Raw genomic sequence first — 18,833 nt, forward strand, 5'->3', positions numbered from 1 at the left:
CTCATTTTAAAAGAACAGATTTCTAAGGAATAATAATAAAAGTTTTAAAATGTAATAAAATATATAAGTAAAATATAATAATATAAAACAAAAAATATCACATCAAAGTTAGATGAGACAAATCTACAGAAGGAAAAGAGCCCAAGAGAAGACATAATATTGAGAGACCCACTCTTTTGCACTCAGAAATCCCATAAAAATACTAAACTGGAATATATAATATATGCATGCAGAGGACCTGGTGCAGGCCCTGTGAATGCTGCTTCAGTCTCTGTGAATTCATGTAAGCATTGATCATATTAATTTAGAGTACCCTTTGTAGTTGCTTGGTCACCCAAGCAGTGTTGGATATAGGTTCCATCTCGTAACATGGGCATTAAGTCAAATCATTTATTGGATGGTTATCCCACAAATCTTATACCACCATTGCCCTAGCATATCTTGCAGTTAGGATACCATTGATAAATATAATTTTAAGAAAAGTGTAAATATTAACTTATTTAATAACTTTTTTTGAAATATACTTAATTAAAATTCATGTTTTATATCTTGTTCGGTTTCCTTACAATATTTGAAGATATATTACAGTTATTTTTCTGTTTTGCTCTCTTCACTAATTTTTAGGTTGTGGACTGTTCTTACCATCATTTATAATTTTAAATTTTCATTGGAAGAACTCATCTGCAGTAGGACATTGCTCTCTGAAGAGCCATTGTTCTTTGTTTTCATGGGACTGTCAGATTTCCCAGGTTCTAAGCAAGGTTTACGTTAACTCCTGTACCTAGGGTTCCAGAAGTACACAGTAATGATTTTAGAGGCCCTGCCACCATGAACACTGGCTTGGGGATCCCAGGCTTCTGCAGAGATTTTGTTTTTTCCTTCTCAGTTTCCCCTGCTGTTTCACTGGTCTGGTAGAAAGAGTTCTTTAGGGAAGCCAGTGATAGTTCTTGCCTGCAACCTCTTCCTTGGCTCCTAAAAGGTCCTTGCATGGTCCACTAGGAAGACATGTCGTCTTGGCCTACTAGGTAAGCATTCCTATCTTTGAACTACACTGTAACCCTTGAGTCACAGTTTGGAACAGGAGCCTGACTTGTGAGGCTCCTAATTCAGTACGCAGGCTCAGTACTAGGAAGATTCTGTAAGACCAGTCTAGAAAAAGAAAATGTCTTTTTAATGAATTGAAGCAAATATTAATTCTACAAAATTCCAGGAGAGAACGTCTTTGAACCTGTATTGCCTTCTGCTGGAGGGAGTCCACACTGGTCAGTCCACCCCTTTAGCACTTGCTGCTATGTCCTCTGTGCTATCCTTGCTCTGGCATCCAAGTCTTCTCAAAGGCATATCGTCAAGACTGCCAACCGCAGGGCAGGCAGAGCTCACGGAGGGTGGGTAAAAGGCTCGGCACTGTTCAGCCACAGGGTAAGCCGCCTCTGAGTCTCTGATGGCTACTTAGGGTTTATTGTTGTGGATTAGTGACTCATTCCTGCTTGTTAACATCTACCTGTTTTCCAGCTTCCTGTCACTTAACCACAGACACCTTTAGCTGATTTGTGATGTTTAGCAGTGTCTGGAGGCAGGTTCATCCATAAAGTAGATTTGGTTGCTGATTCACCCTTTTCAGGGAGTCAGATGCTTTGGCATTTGTGGGGTGGAGCACCTTAGGGAAGAGCTAGCCTAGGCTCTGTCTGAACTCAGATCATGGTCTTCCCTATAATATAAGTCAACATAACTCCTCATATCAGCCAATCTTAGTCAGATCAACAGACAAGGGAGTCCAGCTGGAGGGTGGTGCTGCAAGACTGCTACAGCCGGGCAGGTATGACCCAAACCTCCCAGGCCTCAAGGCCACAGGTGGTGGCCTTTCCTCTCTCCTCAAGTCCTCTTTGAGTTGACTACTACAACTTCTGCTCCTACAGATAGACTGCTGATGTCTAGAGTAGGTTAGTTCAGACCCAGTGGGCATCAGAGCTGAGGCTGCATCTTTGCTAGAGATAGCTGTCCCTGTCTCATGTCCCTGCCTGACTGAAGGTGCCTGTATTGAGGGCTGCCACATGTAGTTCAAGAGCCTGTGGGTACTACTGTACTATCCTTTGTAGTCATCACCCAGTACTTGTTACACAGGCTCTGGAGAACATGCATATCTTGTTTCCAAGGTTATTTTCCTCTCCTCTACTTTGAGTAAAACTGTCCTGAAACAATGCACCCAATTACTCCCCCACCCCACCCCACCCCACCCCACCCCCAGGGATGAACACGTTCTGGAGCACAGCGATGAGTGCTGTTTGCAGAGCTCGCTAGGTCATCGTCCTCTAATCTGAGCCCATTTACAAATGTCTGATGGATCATGTTGCTCTCTGCGGCAGACCTGTCCCTGAGAGCCAATGTATAGCACCTCCCACAAGATGCCCCTGGCTGGGAGACGCTAGGACATGGCTATGATGGCCGTCCAGACAAAGATGTTTCTTTTGTATATCCCTTTGCATCCTTTCTGTCACACACCTACTGGTTCACTCAGTACTTGTTGAGTCTCTGGCATACCTAGCTATGTGCTCTGTGTCAGGATCCCCTACGGCTAAGCTAGGACTGCTCTCCCCTTGGACAGTGCCTGCCAGTGGGTGTGCTGGGCTCTCCACACGTTCCTCGTGGACATGCTGTGTGTTTCCTGTTTCTAGAGATCCTTGGCTGTGTGCATACTGCCATTTTCTACAGTTATATCTTCCTAGAGAAGGTTTCCTGAGTGGTAGGTAGCCGGTTTGGGGTTCTTGGTGGCTCAGGCCTGCCATGCCTCCCTCTGAATGCAGGTTTAGGCTTCTGTGTGATGTCTGAGTAGGGGACAGAGAGTGTTTTTGTGCTTTGCCCCAGTTGAGAGCATGGTCCTTGACAGTGGACCTTCCTGGTGATTTGACAGAGGTCAGATGTACTGCCTGTGCTAAGACAGAGCTTAAAGAGCCATGACTATCTGGGCTAAGGGCCGGTCTGCCTGCAGCCAGTCTTAGTTAGCTCAGCAGAGGAGGAAGTCCATCGGGAAGGCAGTTCTGTGAGAATGACGGAGGCTGCCACGGTAGTTAAGGTGTTCATATGTGAGAGCTGCCCATAGACCACTCCTGGGTCTATGGTCTGTCCTTGAGCCGAATTTCCAATAGACAAAATCCATTGTCACCAGTGTCCCATGTAATGGCTATTTTAAAAATAAGCAAAAAAGCCCTCCTTAGTCACTTTTTCAAAGCAGGATCAAAAAATTATCCCTGACTGGCTCTCTTCTCTCCTCTCCACTCTCCTCCCCTCCCTTCCCATCCCTTCTCTCCCTACTATGGGTTGGAGTTAGTAGTGATTCTTAGGGGAAAATCAGCAGGGATACCTCATAGGTTATCCTTGACATTTTAAATGTCTGCCTGATTACCCCAAAGGAAAAATAGCGCTTAGAGAAAGAGAGTCTTTCTTCCATTTTCATTTTCTCTAATAAATACACATAAACTATGTTGGGCATGCCTGAGGAATTCACGACACTTACTCATTAAAGTTTAATTCCTATTAATGGGCAGATGCGAGCTTTATTATAGAACTTTGGTATTTCTCAATAACCTGTGTGGTAAGAAAAAGCAGAACTTAATGGATTGGGGCACTCAAGGCTATTAGTGAAATTCACACAGGGAGGAGCTGGGTTTATTGAAAGCTGAGCCTAGTGTTAGCTGGGTGTCCAGTACTGCCTTGCCTGGAAGGGGCTGTGGAGTAAAGAGGCATGGGCATAGGGAGAGCTCAGCCTCAGCTTAGGAGAGTAGTAGGGGAAGGTCTGTGTGGGGGCAGGGCCAGCCTGGGGTGCAGTGGGGATCTGATAGCTGATCCTTTCTGTCTCTGAGCCACTAATGACAGACTTGAATAAGTTAGCTGAATGGCATATTTTGGTGCCAGGAGGATCCAACCATTGGTCACATGGGTCAGAGCAAAGGCACAATGGCCTTATAATGAACCAAAGAGATGATATGCTGCCCTCTGAATCCAAACAAATCCAGTAAAGCCACACTAAACGCACAGAGGCAGTAGAGTTGTCTGTGACTGCACACAGAGCTGCTGGGTGATGAGGCAGTGAGTAGTGACAAGTGTCCTCTCACTGCTGTTCAGACACACAGCCATTCGTGTTCCCTCTGTTCAATACAAGGCAGTGTTCATGATTGTTACTTTTTTGTCCTAGACTGTAAGAGCTAATCTAAGTTTTCCAAATTTATTTTCTTTATTTCATTTTAAAATATTTACTTGCATGTGCGTACGTGCATGCGTGTGTGTGTGTGTGTGTGTGTGTGTGTGTGTGTGTGTGCGCGCGTGCACGCGCGCCCCCCCATACATGTATTCAAATCAGAGGACACTTTGTGGGACTCCTCAGATTGTCAGGTTTAGGGGCAGGTGGCTTTACCTACTGAACCATCATGCTTGTCCTAGCCTGTTTTTCTTTTTCTTTTTTTTTTAATGTTTCCATCACCCAGTTTTAAAAGACACACATGCAGCATAAATATCCTTAACTTAGGAATCCCTCGCTTTCTCATCAAGTCAGATTTTCGTTCAGCACCAGCAGCTCTGTACCCTGCAGCCTCACACTGCCATATGGTTCCAGAGGTAAAGTGACACTGGCTGCCTCCTGCTGTCCCTGGTGCAGTGAGTCAGGCTGTGGCCAGGGGGCAGTGTCCTTTCAAACTTTTTACAAAGATCTTGGTGGCAGGAACAGATAACAGGAGCAAGGGTGGATCTGAGAGGAGTGGTATCATTTCCTGTGTGTGTAGCAAGAGGTAAGCTCTCTAGAGATTGATGCAGGGCAGCAAGGAGGACAGAGAGGGACTGTCTTCACCCAGTCTCTGAGAGGGCCTGTAGTTACCCTGCTTTAGAGATGAGACCTATAGCTCCTGGTTGTGTGTACTTGGCAGAGGCCAACCTGGACCCATATACGTAGGTACCTTCCCTTTGGTCCTTTGTCATTACCTGAGCCCCTGAAGCCATGTAGGCAGCATCTGACCCAGCCCTGCACTTGTGCCTTTGTGCCTGGCTTCTTAGGCCTGGTACCTGATACCCTCTCTCCGTGAGGTACTCCTTGTCAACTTACATCATCTAAGATGCAGGCAGGGCAAGAAAAGTGCATGTATCTTTTCATGTATGACCTATAAGTAGTGACATTTCCTAGAGGTAATAAAATGGTTAGGGAAATCAAAGATATATCTTGACAACAGTGAGATATACCTCAGTCACATGGGTGGTCAGCATTCACACAGGAAGTTGGTATCTACTAACTTGATTTTCTGTTGTTGTAATAGAATACTCCAAACTTGGCTAATTTGTATAAAAGGCGATGGGAAAGCTGAGAAACATGTTACTGGCATCTGGCCATTCTCTGGTAAAGGTGTGGTGCTCCATGTAACATAGTGTAAGTTAGATGTGTAAGCCTGATAGGAGAGCTGGGCTGTCTGTATAGCAGCTGTGTGTGCTCTGATTAATCTAGCCCTATGAGAAAGAAGCCAGTTTCCCTAGAGCAGTGCCTTCTACCACATAGCACTGTTACCTTGGCAGTCAGGTTTCAACCTATATTTTGGGTGGACATATGTTTGTGCTATAGAAGTGCCCTTGATATGATGTGATAGGAACAGCCAGTAATTCACTGTCTAGGTCTTACTCACTGTCTTCCTCTTAAGTTTACTCATGAGAATAAGGGCAGGGCATGACCTGACAGGTCCTGACAGGGCCATCAGAACCAAGGAGAGCCTGTGAGGAACCTTAGGAGATGCAATCTATGTTTCATGAGCAACTTCCCACACAGACTATCTTAAAAGTTGATGCTAAAAGGAGGGAGAACAGTTTACAGAGAATCTGGCCACAAAGATTGTTTTTAAAGTGTTCAATGTCCAGGAATATCATGAAGGTGTGAATTATCGTGGCTACCCCTTACCTATAAGGTTTCCTTTTAGCCATATATTTAAAAACATCTCCAGTAGAAAAGGAACCCACCATTCATTAGATAACCACCCCCAGCTTTCCCCATATCAGTCCCCCACCAAGTGCTTTAATGTAGTAATTTACTCTCTTTCTTTTAGTGGCAGCGGGCAGAAGTGTGACCCTAAGCCTGAGAAGAGTCTGCAGGGTTAGAGTCCAGAGTGGAGAGGGTTTCGTCTCAGTACCTTCTTACTGTCTCCAGACTTTGGCTGTTTTTCTCAGAACTTGTCCAACTTGGCCAGGTCTTTTCCTGTGGGAAACAATATTGAGAAAAAGGATTTCACCAAAGTTCAGGTGGAAGGACAAGTTTCTCTGCCTCTCCATTGATACAGAAAAGTTAAATACATTAAGCACCCATTCCTAATTAGAGATGGGACCGGGCAGACCGGAAACACCAGGCAGCTTCCTTGCTAGCGTGGGAAAAGTTACCAGGCAGAAACCTACAACAGGTTTGTGCCATGCTTCTTGCCAAAACAGAAGACTAGAGACTAGAAGACTAGAGACAAGGCAGGAGGTTTTGATCGCTATCCTTTTGATGATAGCCCCAGCCTAGTGCTGTAAGAGAAAGTTGCACAGAGCTGGGGGAGGGAGCACCAGCCAGACTGTCACTTCCCATGTAGAGAGCTAGAGTGGATAGGTGAGTAGAAAGGGAAGAGTAGCGAGAGCCAAGGATGCCCATTGCCAGTGTGCATCAGCAAACTAAAGTGGGTAAAGTACCTAAACAGCGTACATAGTGTTATGTTGTAATATTTTAAATGTTGTAATGAAAACATCAGACACCTATGAAGAAGACCAAGTAGCTCAAGAGTTTTGACACTGAATACTTTCAAGCAACTCTGGGAGACTTAACAGCATCACAGGTGCAGCTGGGCTCTGTACGTGTTGCAGGGGTTGAAGGACTTGGGGGGTGGTTCAGATACAGATTTCTATTAATGTGATAGTTCAGGGGCCATCATTGCTCTGGCTGATTCTAGAGAGGAATGTTGGACCCTGCTTTGCCAAATATGTGCTGAGCTACAGTGGGTAGGAAGGTGTGATCCTGGGGGCACAGTACCAGCAAGCTGGCTGAGCATTGAGATGCCAACTGCAACACAGTATCCTGCTGACTGCTGGTCAGACCTCTTTGCTGTTCTCATGAGAAAACAAAACCAAGAAACAAAGCATCACACCTTGTGCCATGTACAGCATATGGGATGCAATATTGGCTTACTGTGAGCAGCTGAATGAAGGTTCACGAAGGAGCCCAAAGGGGGAGAGCCAGTTCATCTTGAGCTGAGGTCTGCAAGTGACCCAGGGAGGTTCAGGCCCCTGGAGGTGATGTGTGTTTGCAGATGATCCTCTTCTCAGAGTCGCTTCTTACCTGGGAGGCAGACATGCCATATCACAGTAGTGCAGAATCAGTGATTGGAGTCCAGGTATCTTGAGGTTGCTCCCCAAAGATGTGAAGATGTAGGGCTAGGGATTTGGATACTATTTTTAGAATGCAACAGTCTCTCCAGTAAAAGAACAGGATATGGCCTTCCGTGCAATTTCCTGAGCTGTAGGATGTCTTTGTTCTTCTTCATTCAAATCCAGTATAGGCTAGAATCTGACTTGGACTCTGGTCACTGGAAAGTCTTTGAGATTCTAGGGTTGGGGCTCCCAGCCCTACTCACTGTTCTAGAGTGTAAAGGAAGAGGCAGGAGGACTAGAAATTGGCTCATAAAAATCTCTTGACTGGTAATATTGAGCTTGTTGACAGGAAGAGGATGAATGATCACTGTTTCAGTTTCATTTGTGTTGCCATGATAAACTGGACTAAGAGCAAGTCATGGGAGAAAGGATTTATTTTGCTTATAATTCCATCACTGAGGAGAAGACACAGCTAACACATCCACAGTCTAGATCAGAGAGAAACAAATGCATCTTTGCTTGGAGCTAGCTTTCTTCACTTTTAAACAGTGTTCAGCCATGAATCCTGATGCCTACATTTAGGGTGGGACTTCCTCCACCAATTAACTGTCAAAACAGTCCCTCATAGACATTCCCACGGGCTACCTGGATCTAGATAATTCCTCATTAAGACTCTCTATCCATGTGATTATAGATTGTCAAGATGACAGTAAAAACTATTCTCACAATGAGCCCAACCCTATAGGAATGGGACTTCTATCCCTGGGGACTTCAGCCATTATGTGCCTCTTCTTTTTATTCTCATTAAAAAAGAAAGTCAGTGCAAAGATAGTTGGCTCCTTATCCATGAGGTTGTGTTCAAAACGCTCCGTGAAAGCTGAGAGCACAGAGGGTGCCAACTGCTCTGTGTGCTGGTTTCCTATGCACATGTATCAGTAATAAAGTTTAGTTGACAAATCAGGTACATCAAGAGAATAACAGCTAATAATTAGAGCAAACACAACAAAGTGCTCATGTAAGTTCTGTGTGTGATCTTTCAAAACTGTCCTGTGTGCCACTTACTCTCTTGGGATGATGGCGAGATTGGCCGAGAGGCCTTTTCAGCTTCTCCTTGGTGTACCGGAATTGATCACATGACTGTCTTGTGATTTGTGGCTGGCCACTATTAAGTAAAACAAGAGTTACTTGGATGCAAGTGTGGCTGTACCATGGCAGTTGGTCTGGTAATAGAAACAGCTGCTGAGTAATGAGTAGGCAGTAGATCCCCGGAGTGGATATGCTGGACAAAGTTTGGCTCCTATCTTGGGCAGGATTGGGCAGGAGAACTCAAGTTTTCATTTGGTATTCAGAATGTGATTTAAGATGTAAGTGGTTGTTGCTGTTGTTGTTGTTGTTGTTGTTGTTGTATTCAGAATGAATTTAAGATGTAAGGGATTGTTGTTGTTTGTTTTTTAGAACAAGCTATTTAATAATTTAGACCTGAAGTTTCCCCATTCTCTGTGGTAGTATCAATGCCAGCAATAGGCAGATAGTGTGAGAGCTTAATCAGAGGACATCACCCTGGTGTGAGAGCTGGTGTTCTAGGGAAGGCTGTAACAAGTCAGGCTTAAGTTATGACTTCTATGTGGAGTCTATGTTATCTCATCATTGTATTGTTGTTTGAGGTGAGACAGCTAATTTGTATGCTCAGTGAATACACCCTGAAGGCTAAGGGACATACACCAGTAAAAAGCCAAGAGGTCCTGCATGTGGGCCAAGACTTGGTCATGCCACATGATGAAAATATAAACTGTGTCTCTAACTTGCACTGTGCATCAGCCACTTGGAAATGTGGGAAGTCTCTTTCAGGATTGCAGTAGGTACTATTGTGTGCCATCCAAAGTCATTGGACCCTCAGAGCTCAGGACAGATACCAACCAATTCAAGCCCATACTTCAGAAATAGTCTCCATGCCTGCTGGCATACTGTGCCAGGGTTGGAGTGCTCTGAACTGGTCAGCTAGTGAACCTGGGCTTTTCCCAGATGGAAGGGTAAGGTGACTTAGAGGAGGCCTTCTGTTGATGCACCAGTGGCAGGAATAGGAAGAACCCTGAGGGTTCCTCAGAGCAAGGCAGGCTGTAACTTTGTGTGTGTGTGTGCGCGCGCGCGCGTATACACACACACACACACACACACAGCCTACCCTTTGGTGCATTTTACTGCTTTCTACAGTGAACACTTACTTCCTTGCAGGAAGGAAAGACTTAGGAAGTGTTTTTTGCCTTTTGAGGTTTCTTTTTGAGTAGACAAAATTTGAGGAGACTGCCCTTGGCTTTACAACCCGTGGTAGGGTGTCTCGGGTGGCAGTGCTCCTGAGAAGGCCTTCAGTCTCTAAGTGGTGGGGTGATTATTTGGGACTATAAGGTGTGGCAGTGACCTCTCTGTCTTCCTTCTGAACCCTGGAGCATAGGCCACAGTACCCCAGATAGGTTCGGTGTGCTGCTTCTGACCATCATGAAATGCTGAGGGTGCTGGAGCTGGGATGAGGGAGGGAAGGGAGCTGTCTGACACCCTTGTTTGGTTCTGAACAGGACTGAGGAGCATCCCTCTCTGTCTCCTGTGTGACTCAGACAGCTTCCCGCATGTTTCTCTTCTTTGGAGGGGTATGTTTGGGATTTATTGGGTTGAGGCTCTGACTTCAGAGTTGAAATTCCTCACACAGATTGGCTCCTCTGCTTGGCCTCTTTGTGTTCCGCTTTGAAATTGTCTGTGGGAGTTGCATGACTGCCCTGTGAAGTTACTGTGCTCTTCTTTAACTGACTCGTGGGAACTGCTCATGCAGGGCTGCAGAGGAATGCATGTCATTGCAGAACATTTAATACCACTTGTGACATGTTGATTTTAAAGGAAAGGTCCGGTTCTGCAAGGTTTTGTGGGTCTTCTTTCCTTCATGTTTGGCAAACACAAAGGCACCAGGAGGTCTTTTTATCTATCCAATACCAGGCGTTGAAGGTTGATGGGTTCTAGTCTCGTTCTTGCCTCAAGTCAAAACAGCCGATTGCTTCCTGAATATGATCTAAAAATGGATTTCAAAGAAATGATTGTGTAATCTGTAAGTTCACTGGTGTGGGCAAGGCATTCCCCGGGGCTCCTTGAAGTACCCCAGCCCCTGCTTCCCTCTGACCGTCATGCACAGCAGCTTTGTTTGTGTCTGAGTCCAGACCCATCACTGTTATCTTGGAAGAGGGGAAGAACTCTTTTCTTATTGCTTGTGGTCTTTGCAGAGAAGCCCACTTCTGTTAAGCCCAGTGTGGCCAAGCCTAAGTGTGAGCCCTGCTAGCTCCACCAGATGCCCTCAGGCAGGAGTCCCAGGCCACCGCATCTCAACTGGGGGCTGTTTGATTATTCTACAAAGAGCTTTTCATTTTTTTCTGGCAAGTAAAAACAATCTGTGCTGGAATTGAAACTGTCCTCTAAAAGGAGGGGACCATCGCCTGCAGAAAACCTACTTGCAACTCAGCATTTCTGAAGCCAGTGTCTCCTCTATTTCTCAGATGGACTTTCTGGCCGAGACCAGCCTGTGGAGTTGCTGAATCCTGCCCGTGTGAACCACATGCCCAGCACAGGTAAGTCAACACACTTGTGCTGTGAAGTCCTTCTTTACTGGGGGAGTATGACAGGAGGCACAGGTCACTTAGAAGTGGAAGTCATGTGATAAGAGCCGAATGCTTTGCACTTGATGCACACTCAAATGGCATTTCAGGTGTCTTTGGTGCCTGGCTGGGCTCCACCTCTTCTTTCCCACCTGCCACACCATTGGCTTTGCCCTAGGACACTGAGCAGATGTAGGAGCAGGGCACTGACTAGTTCATGGACACGGCCAGCTTTTAAAGCCTGCCTGTTTTGAGAAGTTTTGACTTTCACTTACCCTCAAGTATCCTTTACTGAAGTCATTTTGTCTAACACTGCCATAGTTTGGGCGTTTTGAGATAGTTTCCTAGTTCTTGCCCAGTGTGGAATGAGATAAGAGTTTCTTACATGCCCTGATGGACTGTGAAAAAAAAAGATAAATAAACGTAGTTTCTAAGAAAACCAAAGCAGTAGGCTTTGTGTTCATCTCCTGCAGTGAACAGCAGACCTGCTCTTTGAGAGCCTGCTGTAAGGATGGGCTTGCAGTGCTGTCACCTGGCCTGACCTGCCTCCAGTCTGCTGCTGTTGCTGTGTGAATTCCATTGCTGAGTACCTGGGTTTTGTTTTCTTGTTTCTCAGACATGGCTGATGCTTCCCAGCAGAGTTCTCACCAAGTTCAAATATGTGTGTCAGCTTTTTAGTAGTTCCATGATAAATGTCGTCTCTTAATGTCACACTGACTAGCTGAAGATAGTGTGGGATGTTGCTATGACGCTCCAGCTCAAGAGCCAGAGTTTGCTGTGCCCATCACCCTTGGTCTCTTTCTCTGCTCCAGCATGGTGTATCAACAGCCACACCTCTTCTACCTCTGTAGCCAAGCTTCCTTCATTTCCTAGCATGTTAACATGTCTTTACAGGATTAAAGGTCAGAGTGTTTGCAGCATGGTTTTAAGTCTATATAGAAGCACTGTGCGTGGGCAGAAAGGAGCCTGTATCCACAGGGTATGTGGAACATCTCATGGAGCCTGCATGTTGACATGTGTCTGGGAAGCCATTAGCATAGGGGACATGTTTTTACTGTTTTCGGACACTTCAACCAAATATCAAATGCTTTACAGAATAAATAAGATTGAGCTAAAAAAAACTTGAAAATTGGTGTGAAATCTCTTTAATGTTGCATTTTTATGCTGTAGAACAGAAACATTTTAAGTGTTTTTTGTCGTTATTAGTTATGCTGTATTCTTGACCATTGAATTTTTTTTTTGACCATTGAATTATTTAACCTTACCTATTTTCTGACTTACTGTGTGTCTCATCTAAGCAGACATCCTTTCACTCGAGTAGGAAAAGTACCCAGGCATTCCTTCTTACTGCCAGTCTCATTTCATTCCTTGTCCTGCATTCATGAGCCCACAGAAATTCTGGTGATGATAATCAAGCCTTGCTATTTTGTAGCAAGAATTCTTAGGGCTGGACATGCTATGCTGCCTTGTTTCTTTGCCACCACCTGCTGCCTTGGTGGAATGCTCAAATTAGAGTATTTTGGGGGAGTGTAAGACATTTTTTCGAAGAATTCCCCAAAAGCAGCCGGTGCAGGCCCCCCCTGCCCCAGCTCAGAGCAGTGCTTCCTTCCCTACTGTTGGCTTTGCTTTCCACCAGCTGGGCAGTCTCTAGGGGCCCTGTGTATACAGGTCCCATTCATTTCCCTCTTTCATTCTGCTTTGGACTCAGTATGGAAGGAAGCAGAAAAGGGCCTGTCCTGAGCCCACCCGGGACACTGTCTTCTGTCCCTGTTGCATCATAGCTTCTTCCTCTGGTTGGCCTGCTCCTTGCCTTTGAGTTTCTCCAGCCCAGCCCAGAGGCTTTGGGAAGGTGTCCCTAGCAGGAACTGTTGCAAATGAGGCAAGCTGCTGAAACAGGACCAATGGGCAGGCTAGGATGAGAGAGTCATGAGAGGTTCTTGGTAGATGGAATTAACAGGGGTGAGGGTGTCAGGAGTAGCCGAGCAGAGAGATCTGAAGTGTGGGTTACCCAGGATGGAGGAGATAGATCACTTGGCATATCTCTGGTGTCTGCCATGCCTCACCACAGCTCGGTGCTCACCTAATAGAGTAAGTGACTGGCTGAGATGTGAGGAGGAACTGCTTTCCAAGTGACTGTGCTCCTAGTCTACTCTGTTGTGTTGTTGCTGATGGGACTGAGTGGAGCTACGCTTAGGGTTCTTTCTGGTCATGCAGCTGCCTGCTGTCCCTGTTTTCTGTCCCCTTTCATTCTCTGGGGATGTGGTGCTCTGTCTGGTTTTCTTCCCAAGCATCGTCTGACTGTGTGGGCTCTGCCTTCAGTGGTGACAGTCCTCTTCTACCTGGTGAGCTCACTTTCTGTCCATTATTGGAAAAATGGATACCCAAAAGCTTGCCAGGCCCTTCAAGGCCCTGGCCACTGTTAGTAGCTTAGACTCCCAATCTTGTTCAACTCCTGTATCTTACTCTGAGGTGGCTGCTGGGAACCAGCATCCCTGGGGCAAAAGACCCACATCTCACAGGTAGCCTGCAGCCTCCACTGAGCCTTGCTTCTGCTCTGTGCTTCTTCCTCTGCAGGAAGGGATCTCTGGCCAGTAGCGTGAGTAAGGGCATCAGGTGGGCTGCACTCTGAGCAGATGACTTCTGCTTTGCCCCAGGTCCTGTGCTTCGTTTCTGTGCCTCAGAGCACTTTGCAGTTGAACCCATACCATGTTCCCCTTGGCTACTTCTGGCTTTTGAGCCAGTCAGTATCTGAAGAATCACCCGTGCTCTATCTAACATGTACACAGTATGCTTGCCCGACATTGTGTTGTGAGGGTCTTGCGTCTCATTCGACAGCCCACCTAGTGCTCTGCTTCAGCTCACTGCCATCGCTTACCAGAAACGCTGCTGGCTTCGAGTGCACCCTCCTCACCGGCTGAGCTCCTGTCCACACCTCGTCTACAGCCTGCCCTCTCTGCTCTATCCACTTGGTTCCCAGTTGGGATCCTTCAGCACCCGGTGCCCAGGGAGGACGAAAGCAGCTTCCCTTTTGGGGGGGTATGGGGTTGCTTAGACTTGTCACACTGCTCCACTCCTTCGGGTTTGTGCTGTTACTGCCGACCAGAAATGTTCCTTGTCCACCACAGGATGTCGCATGAAAGGTGTGTGGCCCTTGGTTTTAGAGCTGAACACTTAGGGTGGCTGTCCAAAGCAAACCGATCTCACTGTGTGTACTGTGCTCCCAAGTGCTCCCAGTTCCATGGGTCCCAGTGTCCTGAGACTGATAACTGTCGCATGTGTGCGTGCGTGTGTGCGTGTGTGCCTGCGTGTGTGCATGCAATGGGGCTGTGTGAGTACTGCTTTACGTAGATACTCACGTGTGTGCCATAAGTGTGAATGTGGAGATGAAAGGCCAACCTGTTGTGCTCTGTTGCACCCACCCATTTTTCCTAATACGGAACCTAGAGATCTGGGATTAGACTCGCTAGGCTGGTACATTCCATGGTCCCCTTCTCTCCCTCACAGCAGAATCACATGTAGTCACTGCCATGCCCATATCATTTACATGGTTAATGGCGATTAATCTCAGGTCTTCATGCCTACACAGTAAACATTTTATAAACTACTAGGCTGTCCATAACATCTGTGTGCTCTCCCTCCCCCCTCCAATTTCTTAATTTTAAAAAGAATTTATGTGTAGTGGCCTCAGGCATGACCTCCAGGGTTATATCATACAAAGGATGGAGAACTAGGCTGCATTTTCTGGATATTTGAGAGTTCCAGGCAGCTAGGGCAGGCAGGAAGGGTTTGGTTCAGTTGTCATTTATAACAGGACTAGTGTGCAGTACACTGTGACATCATCTGTGTTCAAAGCACTTTCAGTCTGTGCTTATCATCTATTTGTATTGTAGGTTTTAGGACTTTTGTATTTCAGGTGAGTCAGCCAGGATATGCAAGAGGATTTTGTCAGCCTTTGTCCACCTTAGTTAGCCTGGATGGGCATTAGTTCTATATGTTAGTCTTGCATAATCTTTCCTACTCCCAGCACTTGTTTACCTTTAAGGAAGAATTGCTATGGGGCCATACCCTGTATACCTGGTTGGACCCAACTCAGGTCCTGACATTCCTAAGTGACTCCCTTGCTGCCATGTGGAACCAGAGCCCAGCACACAGATCATGGGGCCTCTTGACAAGGGGTTAAGTGTTTGGCCAGAGCAGAGAGGAGAAGGAGGTGGCCCTGTCAGGTTGGTAAAGAATGTGAGTTATGGGATGCTAGCTCCACCTCACAAAGGAACAGTCAAGGCAGAGAGGAGTCGGGGCAGGAGAGAGGGCAGGCAGGGCAGAGAAGGCCAGGGTCTTACTCCTGTGATTAGTCTTTTTTTTTCTTTTTTTATTGAATATCATCTTTATTTACATTGCCAATGGTAAAACCTTTCCCGATTTCCCCCCTCCCCAAAGACCCCCAACCCCTCCTCCCTGCCCCTGCCTCCACGTATATGCCCCTCCACCCAGCACACTACCATTTCCACTCCCCCTCAGTTTCCCTTTGTTGGGGCCTCTGTTGAGCCTTTACCTGACCAAGGACCATTCCTCCCACTGATGCCCAACAAGGCCTTCCTCTGCCACAATTTTGGCTGGAGCCATGCGTGCCCCTTGGTTGATGGTTCAGTCCCTGGGAGTCTTGGGGCATCTGGGTGGCCGAAATCATTGTTCTTCCCATGGGACTGTAAACCCCTTCAGCTCCTCCGGACCACCCTCCAGCTCCTCCATTGGGGACCCCACGCCCAGTCCAATAGTTGGTTGCTAGCATCTGCCTCTGTATTTGTTAAGTCTCTGGCAGGGCCCCTCTGGAGACAACCATTGCATTCTCCTTTTGGTATACACTTCTTGTCATTCATAGTAGTGTTGGGGTTTGCTGACTGTTTATAGGATGAATCCAGGTAGGGCAGTCTCTGGGTGGCCTTTACTTCAGTCTCTGCTCCACACATTGTCTCCCTTATTGCTCCTATGAGTATTTTGTTCCCTTTCTCAGAGGAACCAAAGCACTCTCACTTAAGTCCTCCTTCTTCTTGAGCTTCCTGTGCTGGGTGAATTGTAACTTGTTTATTTTGAGCTTTTGGACTGACATCTGCTTATTAGTGAGTGCATGCCATGTGGGTTCTTTTGTGATTGGGTTGCCTCACTCAGGATGACACTTTCTAGTTCCATCCATTTGCCTAAGAATTTCATGAATTCAGTTGTTTTTAATAGCTGAATAGTACTCCACAGTTTCTGTATCCATTCCTCTGTTGAGGGACATCTGGGTTCTTTCCAGCTTCTGGCTATTATAAATAAGGCTGCTATAAACATAGTGGAGCATGTGTCCTTTTACTAACCCTACATCCGATAGAGGGCTAATACCCAGTGTATACAATGCACTCAAGAAGTTAGTGTCCAGCTGGGCAGTGGTGGCACACGCCTTTAATCCCAGCACTTGGGAGGCAGAGGCAGGCGGATTTCTGAGTTTGAGGCCAGCCTGGTCTACAGAGTGAGTTCCAGGACAGCCAGGAATACACAGAGAAACCCTGTCTCAAAAAACAAAAACAAAAAAAAGAAGAAGAAATTAGTCTCCAGAGAGTCAAATAATCCTATTAAAAATGGGGTACAGAGCTAAACAGGGAATTCTCAACTGAGGAAACTTGAATGGCTCTAACACACCTAAAGAAATATTCAGCATCCTTAGTTATCAGGGAAATGCAAATCAAAACAACACTGAGATTCCACGTTACACCGATCAGATGAAAAACTCAGGGGACAGCAGATGTTGGAGAGGATGTGGGGAAAAAGGAACACTTCTCCATTGTTGGTGGAATTGCAGGTTGGTAAAACCACTCTGGAAATCAGTTTCCTCAGAAAATTAGACATAGTACTACCTGCGGGTCCAGCTATAACACTCCTGGGCGTATCCCCAGAAGATGCTCCTACATGTCATAAGGACGCATGTGGTTAGTCTTAACTCCCTTTCTCCAGCATCCCTGGCCACACCCCCTCCATGTTTTCTGCTGGGCTATGTCTGTTGACTGAGAGGAGAGTTAATAGGGGACACTGGGTCAGTGTGGCCCTGGCATCTCCAGTTGGCCCCCAGAGGGCCCATTCCTCTCCTGTTGATTCCTTACTCTGTGCCTGTGTGCACTCTCATCCCTGGCTACCCCTCTGTGTTGATTTGAATGTTCGTAGTCTTCCTAGGTTGATCATTCCACTCATTTATTTTCATCTTTCCTTTTCTGATAAAAGAGTTTCAGGTTATACCCCTCCTGGTAGGGATGAGATGGCTTTTAATAAGTTATGACTTGTGATATTTAATTTGTAAAACATTAATATCAATATTTTGTAAACACTTATATTTCACAAGGGAGTTACTTTGATATGTCTTTTATAGTTCTTTAAAAAAATGATACTTAAATTCTGAAAGTATAAGTTTTCCAGTAGATCTTTGCTAAGGTACACAGCATGTTAGAAGTTCTGAGCCTTTGGATTTTTAGAGACAGCTTGTCTTATGGTCTGCTTTTTGATACTTGAGTATGTCACTTGTGTAGAATGGAAGAAAGGTCAGAGGTTCTAAGTACCATGGAGAGTGAGAGGACAGTGAGGAAGGTGAGCCCTAGGTTGTGCCCAGAAAGACATATTCCAGCTCATTCTTCACGTACCCCTTCCTGTAGGCAGGAGTTATTGCAGCCGGGCTATTTCCTTAGCTCTTGGAATATGTGTCATTCACCTGTTTCTGTGGTGCTAGGTTGTCACTAGAGGAACACTCAAGACAGAGTGTGATCAAGGGCAGGAGAGAGGGAGGGCAGGGGTAGAGAAGGTCAGGGTCTTACTCGGTGGTTAGAGTTTTCTTGAGACGGCTGACATGATTTCAGCCGCATTGGATGGTGTGGAACTGGTCAGTGATTGGGGGATACAGAGAGGTGCTAGGCTTTGGCAGATACTGTAGTACCAGCAGGCAGGGGAGATAGTGCAGAAAAGATGCTGGCCATATGATGACACTATCACCAGTCACTTACCAGTATCCTAGACAGTTAGCCTTTGTGTACAGGAGAGAGACTCCTGGTTGTTCCGGCTGGTGCTATGGAGGGGGATGGTAACCCATCTGGAACAGGGGTATTAGGCATGAAGACCCAATAGAGACCAGTGGAGATGGGAGAGTGGCACAGCCGATTGATACAGTGGGAGTAAGGAAAATCGTTAGGGCCAGAAGTCTGTCAGTCAGGGTTTCTCGGGTGATGCCTACACTTGGAATGTGAGGGAGACAGCAGAGTGGAAGCCAGAGTGGGATTGGCCTGAAGCACTTGGATGGTGGAGTCGGTGTTAATCAACTATGGTGGGTAACGTACATGATACCTACCTTGTGGGGTTGTGGATTCGGAAGGCACAGAGGTGAACCTTGGATACATTATGGTTTCAGTCAAGGCCATCAAAAAGCCTTTGTTCCCAGTGTAGTCTACAGAAGCTTTCTGCAAGAGGTAGCAGAACATTTTATTACCGATTCTCCATGGTGTGCCATAGGCCTGGGTTGAACCCAAAGAGAGCGAGTGTCCACATATGAGTCACCAGGTGCCATAGGTTTCAGGAGGACTTGTTCAGGCTCAGCTCTGGCAGCTCAGAATAAATGATGACAACTATTATCACAACAAGCTTGTCTGTTAAATGCCTTTGTGTGATGTGCTGTGTCAGTTGCAGGAAATACCTCAGTAGGCACAGGTTAGGAAATAGACTGGCAGTCCAAGTAACTTCCCTAAGATCACTCATTTGTCAGGTGGCTGACTCACAAGCTCCCAGGAGATTCTTCTAGATGCCAACATCTGAACTACCACCAGGCCT

The 18,833-nt window shown here is 46.2% G+C and overlaps 1 protein-coding gene across 8 annotated transcripts in view; it reads left to right on the top strand.

Moving 5' to 3' along the window:
* The window catches only part of Hdac4 (histone deacetylase 4), a 246,455-nt gene that overhangs the window by 106,761 nt on the left and 120,861 nt on the right, over positions 1 to 18,833 (top strand). For all 8 annotated transcript variants that reach the window (XM_052192276.1, XM_052192275.1, XM_052192279.1 and 5 more), the window contains one exon: positions 10,896 to 10,967. In XM_052192276.1, coding sequence (XP_052048236.1) covers positions 10,896 to 10,967 — 72 coding nt within the window. The remainder of the gene's footprint in view (positions 1 to 10,895; positions 10,968 to 18,833) is intronic.

Source organism: Apodemus sylvaticus, chromosome 9 (genome assembly GCF_947179515.1).
Source record: "Apodemus sylvaticus chromosome 9, mApoSyl1.1, whole genome shotgun sequence".
Taxonomy (NCBI): Eukaryota; Metazoa; Chordata; class Mammalia; order Rodentia; family Muridae; genus Apodemus; species Apodemus sylvaticus.